General features: G+C 44.5%; 1 protein-coding gene across 1 annotated transcript in view; it reads right to left on the reverse strand.

Annotated features, from left to right (window-relative positions):
- The window catches only part of LOC308610199 (forkhead-associated domain-containing protein 1-like), an 87,919-nt gene that overhangs the window by 25,805 nt on the left and 46,383 nt on the right, over window positions 1-15,731 (reverse strand). The window contains exons 5-6 of the mRNA XM_081259432.1: window positions 13,570-13,806; window positions 1,290-1,413 (exon numbers count right to left, since the gene is read on the reverse strand). Of these exons, the coding sequence (XP_081115558.1) occupies window positions 1,290-1,413; window positions 13,570-13,806 (361 nt within the window). The remainder of the gene's footprint in view (window positions 1-1,289; window positions 1,414-13,569; window positions 13,807-15,731) is intronic.

Genomic DNA, 15,731 nt, shown 5'->3' on the forward strand with positions numbered 1-15,731 from the left:
TGGTGGTTGAGAGTCCGCCTGCCGATGCAGGGGACACGGGTTCGTGCCCCGGTCCGGGAAGATCCCACATGCCACGGAGCAGCTGGGCCCGTGAGCCATGGCCACTGAGCCTGTGCGTCCAGAGCCTGTGCTCCGCAACGGGAGAGGCCACAACAGCGAGAGGCCCGCGTACAGGAAAAAAAAAAAAAAAAGTGGGTTGTGGCCCAATTCCTGGAAATCCCTGCCCCTTCCCCAAAATATTAGAGTTGTCCCAATCCTCCCACTCATTAGCCTATAAAATTACCCAGCCCATAAAAACTAACCGCCCCATATTTGGGGGTCTCTAGCCTTCTGAGATGGCCCACACTCTGTCTGTGGAGTGTGTTTCTCTCTAAAGAAATCCACTTCTTACTTTGTCTCTCACTGGATTCTTTCTGCGATGAGACATAAAGAACCTGAGCTTTATTAAGTCCCGAGGCCAGATGAGTGATCTCGATTAAAAGATAGTGGGTTCTGACTGGGTTTGAGTCCCAGCCCACGGGTTCAAGTCCCACCTGAGTTCCATGGTTGCACACCCACTAAGCTGGTCCCCCTTGGCCTCCCCCCTTGAAGCGCTGGCCACCACGACACACAGTTTATTTTCTCCACAGTGCCACTGCTCTCTGAAGTGGGCTTGTTTATTCATCCATTTACTTTTATTGTCTGTCACCCCCTCCCGAATCTGTGAGTACAGGAATCTGACTGTCTTGCTTGGCTCTCCCTCCCCAGAGCCTGGAACGGGGCCTGACACCTAGTAGAAGCTCAAGAAACATGTGGAAGCAATGAAGGAATCCAGGGAATCAAAGCTCAGCCACAGCTGTGCGTTGGCTGCCCCTCTCCCAACCCAAGCCCTTTATCAGGGAACCACCTCTGATCAAATTAGAAAATGGTTTCCCTTGGGCCCAAGTGCACTCGGCTGAAATGGGTGAGACCGTGGGTGCCTTAAAGGAGTGACCCCATTTTGTCCACGCTCTAGTTTGCACTCAGGCTGCTTTGTGGAACCACCCAAGCCACAAGGCGACCTGTGTTCTCCCTGGTGGGGCCAGTGCTCAGGAGACCTTGTAGCCAAGAGATACCATTCTCTCAAATATTTACCAGGCCCTGCCCTCGGATGGGTGGCAAGAAACCTCCACTGAGGGAGAACTCTAATGCACCGACACGGGTGATCCCTGAGGCTGCACCCAGGTCACGGGCACAGATGTGCTGGTTGACTGGTGATGTCTGCAGGGGGAGGGCAGAAGCTCTGGGGCCTGAATGCAGAAGGGCCTCACCTGACGTGATGGCGGCCTCCCTCCTTAAGTTCTCGGCCTCGTGCTTCAGGGAGGTGATTTCTAAGTTTCTCTCAGACAGGTTCTGGCACAGCACCTGGTTGTAGCCTTGCTGTAGGGCACTGATCTGTGGAAAGAGGCAACACACAGTCAGAGGGGGCCAGCCAGGCCTGCAGGACACGCCAGTACTTCTCCAACGTTGGGCAAAGAGTCGGGTTGATCTTGGATCGGGGTGTTGGGGAAACCAAGGTTTTCAGTTGTCACTAGTGGAAGGGGCAGGAGGGGCCTGTTCCTTTAGTGACCACCATGTCATCGGTCCTCGAGACACAAACCTTATCTTTGTGGCCACCCAGGGGCTCCGGTGCTGCTGTCTTCCTATGACCTGTGGGTTTTCAGCCATAAATAGACCAGCTGTTGGTTCCAGATCATCCAGCACTGACTGGATGCACAGCCAAGTTCAAGAGCCGGGAGCAGGTTATGAAATGAATTCCCTCTAATGAGAATAGAGGGTAGTTTTTACCTCACAGAACACTCCAGAGTTTACAGAGCCCGTTCACACATGCTACACTGATACTCGTCATAGCGTTGCTGAAGGCTGACGTTCCCATTAATGTGCCCATTTTGCAAGGGAGCCAGGTTGAGACTCAGAGAGGTTAGGCCCCCTGCTCGGGATCACGCGGCTGGTCAGACGTGGAGTCTGATTCAAACCCAGTCTTTAGTTGCCTGGTTCCTCCTTCCCAGGTGGCTCTAGGAATGAGTGTGAGAAGTTGGAGGCTGTAAGGCATGACATGGACTCGGGAGCCGGACTGTGGCCTTCAAGTCCTATCTCTGCCAGTTAACGGGCTTTGTGAACACAAGGAGGACACCATATTCTGTTTCCTTTTGTTCTGTCTGTACGCGGGGTGATGGTAGTCCCAACCTGATAGGATTGTTAGAAGTATTTTAGTAAGTTAGCATGTGTACAAGTGATCAGATCATGCCTGTCACACGGCACAGGGGGATGAGCTGTGACGGTCCTCTCCTCTGACTACCCACGCGGTGTTTTTTTTCTTTTGTTTTGGGTTTATTTTGGGTTTTTTTGCAGTACGCGGGCCTCTCACTGTTGTGGCCTCTCCCATTGCGGAGCACAGGCTCCGGTCGCGCAGGCTCAGCGGCCATGGCTCACGGGCAGAGCCGCTCCGCGGCATGTGGGATCTTCCCGGACCGGGACACGAACCCGTGTCCCCTGCATTGGCAGGTGGACTCTCAACCACTGCGCCACCAGGGAAGCCCTCACAGGGTGTTTTAGCTTCAGCTTCCCTCGTCCGTCTCTGGGGAAGGTAGTTGGTAATCTTTATGTGTGCATTTGTAAGCCTTGCCAGGCTCACTTAAACGCCAGTGTGGTTGTTATTAAGCGCAAATACAGGGGCGTCCCTGGTGACGCAGTGGGTGAGAGTCCGCCTGCCGATGCAGGGGACGCGGGTTCGTGCCCCGTTCCGGGAAGATCCAACATGCCGCGGTGCGGCTGGGTCTGTGGGCCGTGGCCGCCGAGCCTGCGCGTCCGGAGCCTGTGCTCCGCAATGGGAGAGGCCACAACAGTGAGAGGCATGTGTACCACAAAATAAAAACCAAAAAAAAACAGGAAATACAGGAATCGTGGGTGGGAGGACCACAGGCCGGCTCTATCTATGGCTGCTGTGAGCACCCTCTAAGTCCATGGCTCAGAGACCCCTCAAGGGCGGTCTCCCCTCCAGGGGTCTAGGTCTACACGTGGGGTGCGGAAGGCTCTCCATCAAATGCAACGTTGGTAAGGGCCCGAAAGTAGCTGCCAGGCCTCGGCCTCCACAGAGCAGGTACCTGAGAGGTTGGGAAAGAGAGCTGGGACGGGAACAGCCTCCCTCTCGGTTTGATGTGGCCAGACTGCTTGTTCTGAGTGGCCCGGACTTCCCCACCTCAAGGTGCACTGTGGGCCTTTGCCCTGTGATTTTTCAGATGTCAGGCCTCAGTACTCCACAGGGACACGTTTATTGGGGCATAAATGCCACGCAATCCGTAGACAGGACAAGAACTACCTTGTTGTTTTGTTTTGTTTTTTTTTTTTTGCTGTACGCGGGCTTCTCACTGTTGTGGCCTCTCCCGTTGCGGAGCACAGGCTCCGGACGTGCAGGCTCAGTGGTCATGGCCCACGGGCCCAGCCACTCCGCAGCATGTGGGATCTTCCCGGACCGGGGCACAAACCTGCTTCCCCTGCATCGGCAGGCGGACTGTGAACCACTGCACCACCAGGGAAGCCCCACTAGCTTGTCTTGATAGATCAAAACGGAAGTGACAAGGAGAAGGATGTAATTTCTTTTCTTTTTTTAAAAATAAATTTTATTTATTTATTTATTTATTTTTGGCTGCGTTGGGTCTTTGTTGCGGTGCATAGGCTTATTGCAGCGCCTTCTCTTGTTGCAGAGCATGGGCTCTAGGCGCACGGGCTTCAGTAGTTGTGGCACGAGGGCTCAGTAGTTGTGGCACACGGGCTTAGATGTTCCACGGCATGTGGGATCTTCCTGGACCAGGGCTCGGGCCCGTGTCCCCTGCACTGGCAGGCGGATTCCTAACCACTGTGCCACCAGGGAAGTTCTGGGTGCAATTTCTTTGTTCTCCTAAGGTAAGTTTGCCAGATTTAGGGGAGGAAAAAAGGATGTTCACTTAAATTAGGATTTCAGATAATGAATAATATTTCAGTGCAAATGTGTCCCATGCAATATTTGGGACACACACTAAAACGAAATTCTAAAATTCAAATTTAACTGGGTGTCCTTACTTTATCTGGCAACCCCACCCGAAGAGAGTTCCTAAACTTCAGTCATTCATATACCACTTTCACCATTTTTCCCATGTCTCTTGGCTAGCCCCACTATAATTTCTTAGCATTTTTCGTAGAAGCAGCTCCCTTTTTAAACTTAAAAACGTGCATTAAATTAAAAATAACTGCTATAAGAGTAAATAGAGACTCAGTATCTTAAATAAAAATGATCCCTCCAAAAGAAGAAATACAGGAATTTCCCTGTTTATCATCAGACCAGGTTGCAGGCAGCACACTAAAAAAAAAAAAAAAAAAAAAGATTGGGGGGAGGTGGTGGGCATGCCCAGGTAATGGAGTTCGGGCGTGCTGATATGGCCACCAGATGGCGGTCACAGCCTTTGGTCTTGGTTTGTGTCCTTGGAAATCTTGTCATTATTACTCTGGTAGAGTTAACAGATACGTCAAGGTCTCACACGTTTTCCTACTCGTTTCATGCACCATCATGGTTCAGAGTCTAGGACACTTGGGGCAGTTACACTTACTTTTTCCCTGGGGCACCTGAGACATTTTTGGGGGGATCTATGCTAGAAGTTGAGGGGACACAGGCCACTCTGACCCCCACTCTCCCCAAGGCTATACTTTTGCATGTTTGTGCTTTGGAAACTTTGAGTAAAAAAATTCTTTCACATTTTACTTTTCTCTGTTGGGGGGAAATACCACTTTTCCATAAAAGGTCCTTGGAACACTGAAAGTGTTTGTAAGCTCTTCTAAGCTTAATGCTTTTATTTGCAAGATACCAGAGATAGAACACACAGAGACAAACTTCCGGGAGGGAAAACATACGTTCCCCTCTAAGATTCCAGTGGTTTTGACAGATTTAAAATATTTCAATCTGAGTGTCAGAGTTTTAGGATTTCAGATTGCTGGAAAACTCCAAAGAGTCTTCAAACGTCTTTGATAATTTTACTATCAAAATAAATATCCATATTGTTTGTAATGGCATCAATTCCAAGATGTTTAATGTCTGTTAAGCTGTGTAATAAAATGGGCACTGAATCATAAGAAAGTTAAGAGTGCTAGGAGGAGTGATTGTTTCAGGATGATAATTTGGCTTCTAATTACCACAGGCGTATAAGAGCACATGGAGGTAAGAATTTTCTAGTGATACTGTAGCAGATCGAAGATCTCTGAGAGCAAATCATTATGCACACACCTTCGGGGACCAGGGAAAACACATAAAGTAATCAGAACCATAAATCAACCTGCCATGTGGCTTACACTTCTGGTGGAATGCTCTGCAGGCAGTAGAATAGTTAAGAAACTAAAATGTCAGTGGATGAAACTCGATTTGAGTTCAAATGAATTGAGCCTCTGGTTCACATATGCCTTGCTATAAAATATTCTTCTTCAGTTATAAGTGAAGCTCCAGGGGTAGGGGAGGCAAGAGCATGATGCATCAGTGTAATTATTTCTAGACAATTTCTTTGTAAAAAAACCATTTTTTTCCCCCAGATATCGGCAGCCACTTTAAATAAAACTCAAATTGGGACCGGCTGATATTCAAAGATATGTGGAAATTATATAATATTCTATGTCAAATATATTTCAATTATTTAAAAAAAGGTATGTGGGGAATTGCCTGGCAGTCCAGTGGTTAGGACTCTGTGCTTCCACTGCTGGAGGCCTGGGTTTGATCCCTGGTCAGGGAACTAAGATCCTGCAAGCCGCGTGGTATGGCCAAAAATAAAAAAGGTATGTGGGAATAATTCAGCCTCATCCATGTACCTGAAAAAGACATGTCATTTTCTCAGGAAAGCTCTGAAATGGGAGAATAACTGAAAGGAATATTTCAGCAAAATTGGGTTCAGTTCAAGAAAAAGATGCTCATTAATGTGTCAGCTACATGTCAAGGTAGCTGTTTGCACTAATAATTCCTACAGGACCTGTTACTTTCCTTGTTTTTTCAAAACCAGGTTTGAAGGAGAGTCATTAGTTCCTTTAAATATTAGAGCATGTATTTGTTGACTTGTTTATTCTGTCTCCCTCACTAGAGCATAACAGGGGGAAGGATCATGTCTGTCTTGTTCTCTGCTGAATTCTCAGAGCCTGGAAGAGGGCATGGCACGGGATAGGCCCCCCAAAATATTTCTTTGGATTAATGGACGGATGGATGGATGGATGAATAAAGAACAAACAAACAGACACGGTCCTAACAGAGTTCTAGAAGGTTACTGGGCCCAACCTTTGCCTTCATGGAGCTTACAGTTTCCTGCTAGAATCTCCTAGGTTCACCATACACAATCTGAGTCCTTTCTAGAGCACCATTTCTAGGATTGAAACTGTGTACCTAGAATCGGTTACAGAGGGAAAGACAGCAAACAGAGAACAAGAGAACAAAGGCCCCCAAGCACTGACTACGGTTTTTGTTTTCCTCTCTCCTTTTTTAAAATGTTTATTTATTTATTTATATTTTTCTTATTAGTCACCCATTTTATACACATCAGTGTATACATGTAAATCCCAATCTCTCAATTCATCATACCACCACCCCCACCCCCTGCCGCTTTCCCCCCTTGGTGTCCATACGTTTGTTCTCTACATGTGTGTCTCCATTTCTTCTCTGCAAACTGGTTCATCTTTACCATTTTTCTAGGTTCCACATATATGCGTTAATATAGGATATTTGTTCTTCTCTTTCTGACTTACTTCACTCTGTATGGCAGTCTCTAGATGCATCCACGTCTCTACAAATGACCCAATTTTGTTCCTTTTTATGGTTGAGTAATATTCCATTGTATATATGTACCACTTCCTCTTTAACCATTCGTCCGTCGATGGGCATTTAGGTTGCTTCCATGATCTGGCTATTGTAAATAGTACTGCAATGAACATTGGGGTGCATGTGGCTTTTTGAATTATGGTTTTCTCTGGGTATATGCCCAGTAGTGGGATTGCTGGGTCCTATGGTAATTCTATTTTTAGTTTTTTAAGGAACCTCCATACTGTTCTCCATAGTGGCTGTATCAATTTACATTCCCACCAACAGTGCAAGAGGGTCCCCCTTTTCTCCACACCTTCTCCAGCGTTTGTTGTTTGTAGATTGTCTGATGATGCCCATTCTAACTGGTGTGAGGTGATACCTCATTGCAGTTTTGATTTGCATTTCTCTAATAATTAATGATGTTGAGCAGCTTTTCATGTGCTTCTTGGCCAGCGGTATATCTTCTTTGGAGAAACGTCTATTTAGGTATTCTGCACATTTTTGAATTGGGTTGTTTGTTTTTTTAATATTGAGCTGCATGAGCTCTTTATATATTTTGGATATTAATCATTTGTCAGTTGCTTCCTTTGCAAATATTTTCCCCCAGTCTGAGGGTTGTCTTTTCATCCTGTTTATGGTTTCCTTTGCTGTGCAAAAGCTTTGAAGTTTCATTAGGTCCCATTTGTTTATTTTTGTATTTATTTCCATTACTCTAGGAAGTGGATCAAAAAATACCTTGCTGTGATTTATGTCAAAGAGTGTTCTTCCTATGTTTTCCTCTAAGAATTTTAGAGTGTCTGGTCTTACATTTAGGTCCCTAATCCGTTTTGAGTTTATTTTTGTGTATGGCGTTAGGGAGTGTTCTAATTTCATTCTTTTACATGCAGCTGTCCAGTTTTCCCATCACCACTTATTGAAGAGACTCTCTTTTCTCCACTGTATATCCTTGACTCCTTTGTCATAGATTAGTTGACCATAGGTGTGTGGGTTTATCTCTGGGCTTTCTATCCTGTTCCATTGACCTATATTTCTGTTTTTGTGCCAGTACCATATTGTCTTGATTACTGTGGCTTTGTAGTATAGGCTGAAGTTAGGGAGTCTGATTCCTCCAGCTCCGTTTTTTTCCCTCAAGACTGCTTTGGCTATTCGGGGTCTTTTGTGTCTCCACACAAATTTTAAGCTTTTTTGTTCTAGTTCTCTAAAAAATGCCATTGGTAATTTGATAGGGATTGCATTGAATCTGTAGATTGCTTTGGGTAGTAGAGTCATTTTCACAATATTGATGCTTGCAATCCAAGAACATGGTATATCTCTCCATCTGTTGCTATCATCTTTAATTGCTTTCATCAGTGTCTTACAGTTTTCTGCATACAGGTCTTTGTCTCCCTAGGTAGGTTTATTCCTAGGTATTGTATTTTTTGGTTGCAGTGGTACATGAGAGTGTTTCCTTAATTTCTCTTTCAGATTTTTCATCATTAGTGTATAGGAATGCAAGAGATTTCTGTGCATTCATTTTGTGTCCTGCAACTTTACCAAGTTCATTGATTAGCTCTCGTAGATATCTGGTGGCATCTTTAGGATTCTCTCTGTAGAGTATCCTGTCATCTGCAAACAGTGACAGTTTTACTTCTTCTTTTTCAATTTGGATTCCTTTTATTGCTTTTTCTTCACTGATTGCTGTGGCTAGGACTTCCAAAACTATGTTGAAGAATAGTAGTGAGAGTGGACATCCTTGTCTTGTTCCTGATCTTAGAGGAAATGCTTTCAGTTTTTCACCATTGAGAATGATGTTTGCTGTGGCTTTGTCATATATGGCCTTTACTATGGTGAAGTAGGTTCCCTCTATGCCCACTTTCTGGAGAGTTTTTATCATAAATCAGAGCTGAATTTTGTCAAAAGCTTTTTCTGCATCCATTGAGATGATCATATGGTTTTTCTTTTTCAATTTGTTAATATGGTGTATCACATTGATTGATTTGCATATATTGAAGAATCCTTGCCTCTTTGGGATAAATCCCACTTGATCATGGTGTATGATCCTTTTAATGTGTTGTTGGATTCTGTTTGCTAGTATTTTGTTGAGGATTTTTGCATCTATATTCATCAGTGATATTGGTCTGTAATTTTCTGTTTTTGTAGTATCTTTGTCTGGTTTTGGTATCAGGGTGATGGTGGCCTCAGAGAATGAGTTTGGGAGTGTTCCTTCCTCTGCAATTTTTTGGAAGAGTTTGAGAAAGATGGGTGTTAGCTCGTCTCTAAATGTTTGATAGCATTCACCTGTGAAGCCTTCTGGTCCTGGACTTCTGTTTGTTGGAAGATTTTTAATCACAGTTTCAATTTCATTACTTGTGATTGGTCTGTTCATATTTTCTATTTCTTCCTGGTTCAGACTTGAAAGGTTATAACTTTCTAAGAATTTGTTCATGTCTTCCAGGTTGTCCATTTTATTGGCATAGAGTTGCTTGTAGTTGTCTCTTAGGATGCTTTGTATTTCTGCGGTGTCTGTTGTAACTTCTTTTTCCTTTCTAATTTTATTGATTTGAGTCCTCTCCCTCTTTTTCTTGATGAGTCTGGCTAATGGTTTATCAATTTTGTTTAACTTCTCAAAGAACCAGCTTTTAGTTTTATTGATCTTTGCTATTGTTTTCTTTGTTTCTATTTCATTTATTTCTGCTCTGATCTTTATGATTTCTTTCCTTCTGATCACTTTGGGGTTTGTTTGTTCTTCTTTCTCTAGTTCCTTTAGGTGTAACGTTTGTTTAGATTGTTTATTTGAGAATTTTCTTGTTTCTTGAGGTAGGCCTGTATAGCTATGAACTTCCCTCTTAGAACTATGGGATGCTTTTGCTGCATCCCATAGGTTTTGGATCATCGTGTTTTCATTGTCATTTGTCTCTAGGTATTTTTTGATTTCCTCTTTGATTTCTTCAGTGATCTCTTCGTTATTTAGTAACGTACTGTTTAGCCTCTATGTGTTTCTGTTTTTTACGGTTTTTTCCCTGTAATTCATTTCTAATCTCATAGCGTTGTGGTCAGAAAAGATGCTTGATATGATTTTAATTTTCTTAAATTTCCTGAGGCTTGATCTGTGACCCAAAACGTGATCTATCCTGGAAAATGTTCCGTGCGCACTTGAGAAGAAAGTGTAATCTGCTGTTTTAGTATGGAATGTCCTACAAATATCAATTAAATCTATCTGGTCTATTGTGTCATTTAAAGCTTGTGTTTCCTTATTAATTTTCTCTTTGGATGATCTGTCCATTGGTGTAAGTGAGGTGTTCAAGTCCCCCACTATTATTGTGTTACTGTTGATTTCCTCTTTTAGAGCTGTTAGCGATTGCCTTTTGTATTGAGGTGTTCCTATGTTGGGTGCATATATATTTATAATTGTTATATCTTCCTCTTGGATTGATCCCTTGATCATTACGTAGTGTCCTTCCTTGTCTCTTGTAACATTCTTTATTTTAAAGTGTATTTTACCTGATATGAGTATTGCTACTCCAGCTTTCCTTTGATTTCCATTTGCATGGAATATCTTTTTCCATCCCCTCACTTTCAGTCTGTATGTGTCCCTAGGTCTGAAGTGGGTCGCCTGGAGACAGCATATAGATGGGTCTTGTTTTTGTATCCTTTCAGCAACCCTGTGTCTTTTGGTTGGAGCATTTGATCCATTCACGTTTAAGGTAATTATCGATATGTATGTTTCTATGACCATTTTCTTAATTGTTTTGGGTTTGTTTTTGTAGGTCCTTTTCTTCTCTTGTGTTTCCCACTTAGAGAAGTTCCTTTAACATTTGTTGTAGAGCTGGTTTGGTGGTGCTGAATTCTCTTAGCTTTTGCTTGTCTGTCAAGCTTTTGATTTCTCCATCGAATCTCAATGAGATCCTTGCTGGGTAGAGTAATCTTGGTTGTAGGTTCTTCCCTTTCATCACTTAAGTATATCATGCCACTCCCTTCTGGCTTGTAGAGTTTCTGCTGAGAAATCAGCTGTTAACCTTCTGGGAGTTCCCTTGTATGTTATTTGTCATTTTTCCCTTGCTGCTGTCAATAATTTTTCTTTAATTTTTGCCAAGTTGATTACTATGTGTCTCGGTGTGTTTCTCCTTGGGTTTCCCCTGTATGGGACTCTCTGTGCTTCCTGGACTTGGGTGGCTATTTCCTTTCCGATGTTAGGGAAGTTTTTGACTATAATCTCTTCAATATCTTCTCGGGTCCTTTCTCTCTCTCTTCTCCTTCTGGGACCCGTATAATGTGAACGTTGTTGTGTTTAATGTTGTCCCAGAGGTCTCTTAAGCTGTCTTCATTTCTTTTCATTCTTTTTTCTTTATTCTGTTCCGCAGCAGTGAATTCCACCATTCTGTCTTCCAGGTCACTTATCCGTTCTTTTGCCTCAGTTATTCTATTGATTCCTTCTAGTGTGTGGTTTTTTTTCAGTTATTGTATTGTTCATCTCTGTTTGTTTGTTCTTGAATTCTTCTAGATCTTTGTTAAACATTTCTTGCATCTTCTCGATCTTTGCCTCCATTCTTTTTCTGACGTCCAGGATCATCTTCACTATCATTATTCTGAATTCTTTTTCTGGAAGGTTGCCTATCTCCATTTCATTTAGTTGTTTTCTGGGGTTTTACCTTGTTCCTTCATCTGTTACATAGCCCTCTGCCTTTTCATCTTTTCTGTCTTTCTGTGAATATTGTTTTTGTTCCACAAGCTGCAGGATTGTAGTTCTTCTTGTTGCTGCTGTCTGCCCTCTGGTGGATGAGGCTAAGAGGCTTGTGGAAGTTTCCTGATAGGAGGGACTGGTGGTGGGTAGAGCTGGCTGTGGCATTGGTAGGCAGAGCTCAGTAAAACTTTAATCTGCTTGTCTGCTGATGGGTGGGTCTGGGTTCCCTCCCTGTTAGTTGTTTGGCCTGAAGTGACCCAACACTGGAGCCTACCCAGGCTCTTTGGTGGAGCTAATGGCAGACTCTGGGAGGGCTCATGCCAAGGAATACTTCCCAGAACTTCTGCTGCCAGTGCCCTTGTCCCTTGGTGAGCCACAGCTGTCTCCTGCCTCTGCAGGACACCCACCAACACTAGCAGGTAGATCTGGTTCAGTCTCCTAGGGGGGTCACTGCTCCTTCCCCTGGGTCCCAATGCACACACTACTTTGTGTGTGCCCTCCAAGAGTGGAATCGCTCTTTCCCCCAGTCCTGCCAAAGTCCTGCAATCAAATCCCACTAGCCTTCAAAGTCTGAGTCTCTAGGAATTCCTCCTCCCATTGCTGGACCCCCAGGTTGGGAAGCCCGACGAGGGGCTCAGAACCTTCACTCCAGTGGGTGGACTTCTGTGGTATAAGTGTTCTCCAGTTTGTGAGTCACCCACCCAGCAGTGATGGGATTTGATTTTATTGGGATTGCGCCCCTCCTACTGTCTCATTGCGCCTTCTCCTTTGTCTTTGCATGTGGGGTATCTTTTTTGGTGAGTTCCAGTGTCTTCCTGTCGCTGATTGTTCAGCAGTTAGTTGTGATTCCAGTGTTCTCGAAAGAGGGAGTGAGAGCATGTCCTTCTACTCCGCCATGTTGAACCAAACCTGACTACGGTTTTAAGCAGAATTATGCACTGAGGCCAAAATTCATCAATGACCAATTGCTTTTTTATCAACTTTGTTGAGATATAATTTATGTACAAGATCAGTGGCCAATTTTAAAGTAGTTCTTTAAAACTTAAAAAAATTTTTTTTTCTTTTGGATTTAGTTTCAGGAGGAAGGAAGTTGACTGGTAAATCCAGACATTCTGGGTGGAGAATTTTTGGTGAAATTCCCTATAAATGAACCAGCAGCTGCCTTCAGGGTTTGATAAAGGCCTCAGTGTTTGGAACACTGTGGGGTTCCTCCTCCCCACCTCCAGCTCTTTCTGGCTGGGTCCGGGTGGGTGTGAGAAGTGGTCACTGAAGCGACAGGAGTTGGGTGGAAATGCAAAGTGGGTGTGAAAGCATGAGGTGTACAAGGTGGCAGAGCTGAGCCCAAGTCACATCACCGCCTCTCACTTGCTGTGCAAGCTGTAACAAGCTCCTGGGCATCTCTGAGCGTGCCTCAGTCTCCTCATCTGTAGAATGGCATCTGCCAGAAGACTGAGGTTTAACTAGCTAATGAGGGGACTTCCCTCATGGTGCAGTGGTTAAGAATCCCCCTGCCAATGCAGGGGACAGGAGTCCGAGCCCTGGTCCAGGAAGATCCCACATGCTGTGGAGAAACTATGCCCGTGGGCCACAACTACTGAGCCTGCACTCTAGAGTCCGCGAGCCACAGCTACTGAAGCCCTCATGCTGCAACTACTGAAGCCCACGTGCCTAGAGCCCATGGTCTGCAGCAAGAGAAGCCACTGCAATGAGAAGCCCATGCACCACAGTGAAGAGTAGACCCTGCTCACTGCAAATAGAGAAAGCCCGTGCACAGCAACGAAGACCCAATGCAGCCATAAATAAATAAATAAATAAAATAAAATAAATAAATAAATAAATAAATAAATAAGCTAATGCACCCAAAGCATCTGCACCGGGGCCTGAACATGGTAGGCACTTAATGAAATCTAATATTGTTCTTACAAGGCTAGAAACTTGCCAACCCTGCACTCCCTGGAACTGTACTCCTCACCATGCTGTGCTCACTGCCCATTTCTAACTACCCGGGTGGCTCCCTCCAGGCTCTACCTGAGAGCTGTCACCCTGTGCTGTGACCCAAGGCCCCGACCCACTTGTCTCTGAGCCCTACCTGGTTTTTCAAGCTCTGGATCTCTCTCTGTTGGGCATCGTCCTCTTCATGCAGAACCTGAAACTTGGGCGGGATCACCCTCTCCTTCTGCCTGGAGGCAGCTGTTTCCAACAGCTTCTGCCTCAGGTTGGCCACTTGGTTCTGCAGGCTTGCTATCACGGTGTCTTTGTATTTAGATTCAAGTTCAAAATCGGAGAGACGGCTGACTTCTTTTCCCAGCAGCAGAATTATTTCATCCTGGGTGGAGGCCAGATGGGAAATTTACTAGGTGTGGGTCTGGGTGTAAGGCTGAGCCCATTTAAAGAAAGACAGGAAAAATATGGTATCATTCTTTGGGAAGGTGAGGGCAGGCAGGGAGGGAAAAAGCAGACTTTCAAGGCTATCTCTGTCACTTGGAAAATCTCATAGAGACAAGAATTGGGTTAAAATGAGGTAATTGTATATAGACTCCTGTAATGGATGTCTATACCTCACAGGTACGGAAACTTTCCTTTCCCCGAGAATTAGACTTTCATATTAAGAACAACCATCCCACTTGGGAACTTTTGTTGCTAGAAAGTTTACTTAGAGTGTTTTCATTTATAATATTCAGCCTAGCACACCGGGGACCTAGGAAAGGTAGTTAGGAAAACAACATTCTGTTTGACCACATTCTGCCTATAATGAGGGTTATTTGTTTTAACTTAAAACATTCTGAACTATTTGTTTTCCCTTTCCTCTCTTCTAATATTTCCTGCCTCTTTTGGCTATTCATGTATGAATTTTTTCCAGGTAACTCAATCTGGAAAGTAAATGAGACAGGAATACTGATTTATTTGCATGGGCTCATGTAAACTTTTGGCTGGAAAAACAAAATTGCTGGTAGACTGTACCCACAGGTATAATTAACCCTGTCCTCCATCTCTCCAGTGATAAAGCTCTGCAGCCAAAGAATTGGTTAGGTTTTCCAAAAAAGGAAAAAAAAAATCCCCCAAACTTCTCACCAGACGTTATCAATAAAATGTCAGAAAAACTGAAGAAGAAGAAGAAGAAGAAATTCCCCAGAGGCCTTTTCCAAAGCAGTCACGGGAGGAGGTAAACGGGCAATTTCTGGGCCAGCTCATTCCCAGGAGAGCCGTGCAGTCAGCCTCACGACCTGCTAGCTCCGTGACCTGGGGAAGGACAGGGTCTCGCTCATGAGAAAGCCTGTCTGACATTGCCAGCTGCTGCCAGGGGCCTTCCTTTGGGTCCTTGTGAAAGTTGGTGGCAAAACTTCAAGAGAGAGCATCAGACATATTCCCTACTCCTGGGCAGTTTCCCCTGTTTCACCCTGTTATGATCAGCCAGGTGCTTATTCATTTTTCATGCAACAAACATTCATCGGGCAGCAACTAAGTGCCAGGCCCCGTGCCAGTGCTGGAATATAAGAAGTTTGCAGAGGGCAGTGGACAGCTGTGGGTTCTGCTTTCCTGCTGAGGGTCCCCTTGCCCTTCTTGGAGGGAGTGTTCCTCCTTCCATTTGGTCTGGGTAGGACTGTCAGTCATGTGCCCTGCTCCTTCCTGTCCCACCTCCCCATGTGCATGTGGCCCAAGCTGGTCAATCAGAGATTTCACACATCGATTACAGAGGGAGAGGATCTTGCCTTCTTTTGGATCATGTAGGCTTGTTTGCCTGAGTTCGTCTTTTCTAACACACAAAGCCAGCCTTATGAAGAAAGCCAGGCACTGAGGGAAACAGAGGGGAGAAGTTGGTAGTGGGGAGGTGTTCTGATGACATTATTCAAGCTCCTGGATCTAGCCATACCTGAAGCTAGTGGCCCTTTAAATTTTCCAATAAGATGAGCTAATCAATGTTCCCCCTCAAGCTAATTTGTTTATTGTCACTTGAAGGAGTCCTGGCAAGTCAGGGTATAAACGACTTATCAAGAGAAAGAATTATTTCTATTATAAATAGAAAAAATGATAAATGGCTTATAAAAATTTTCTATAAATAGAAAAAATTATAGTGGTTGCACTATATTTCCAAGTTAAAATTGAGGCAGGTTGAAAAATGGCTACAAATACTTTGCAGTTTTGCCATCCAGTCTATTTCCCCACCCTCTAGTCTGGGCTGGCCCCGTGACTAGCTTTAACCAACGGAATGGAGTGGAAGTGATGCTGCATGATCTCCAGGCAAGTTCTTAC

The sequence above is a fragment of the Mesoplodon bidens genome (assembly GCF_964165515.1).
Source record: "Mesoplodon bidens genome assembly, contig: HAP1_SCAFFOLD_116, whole genome shotgun sequence".
Lineage (NCBI taxonomy): Eukaryota > Metazoa > Chordata > Mammalia > Artiodactyla > Ziphiidae > Mesoplodon > Mesoplodon bidens.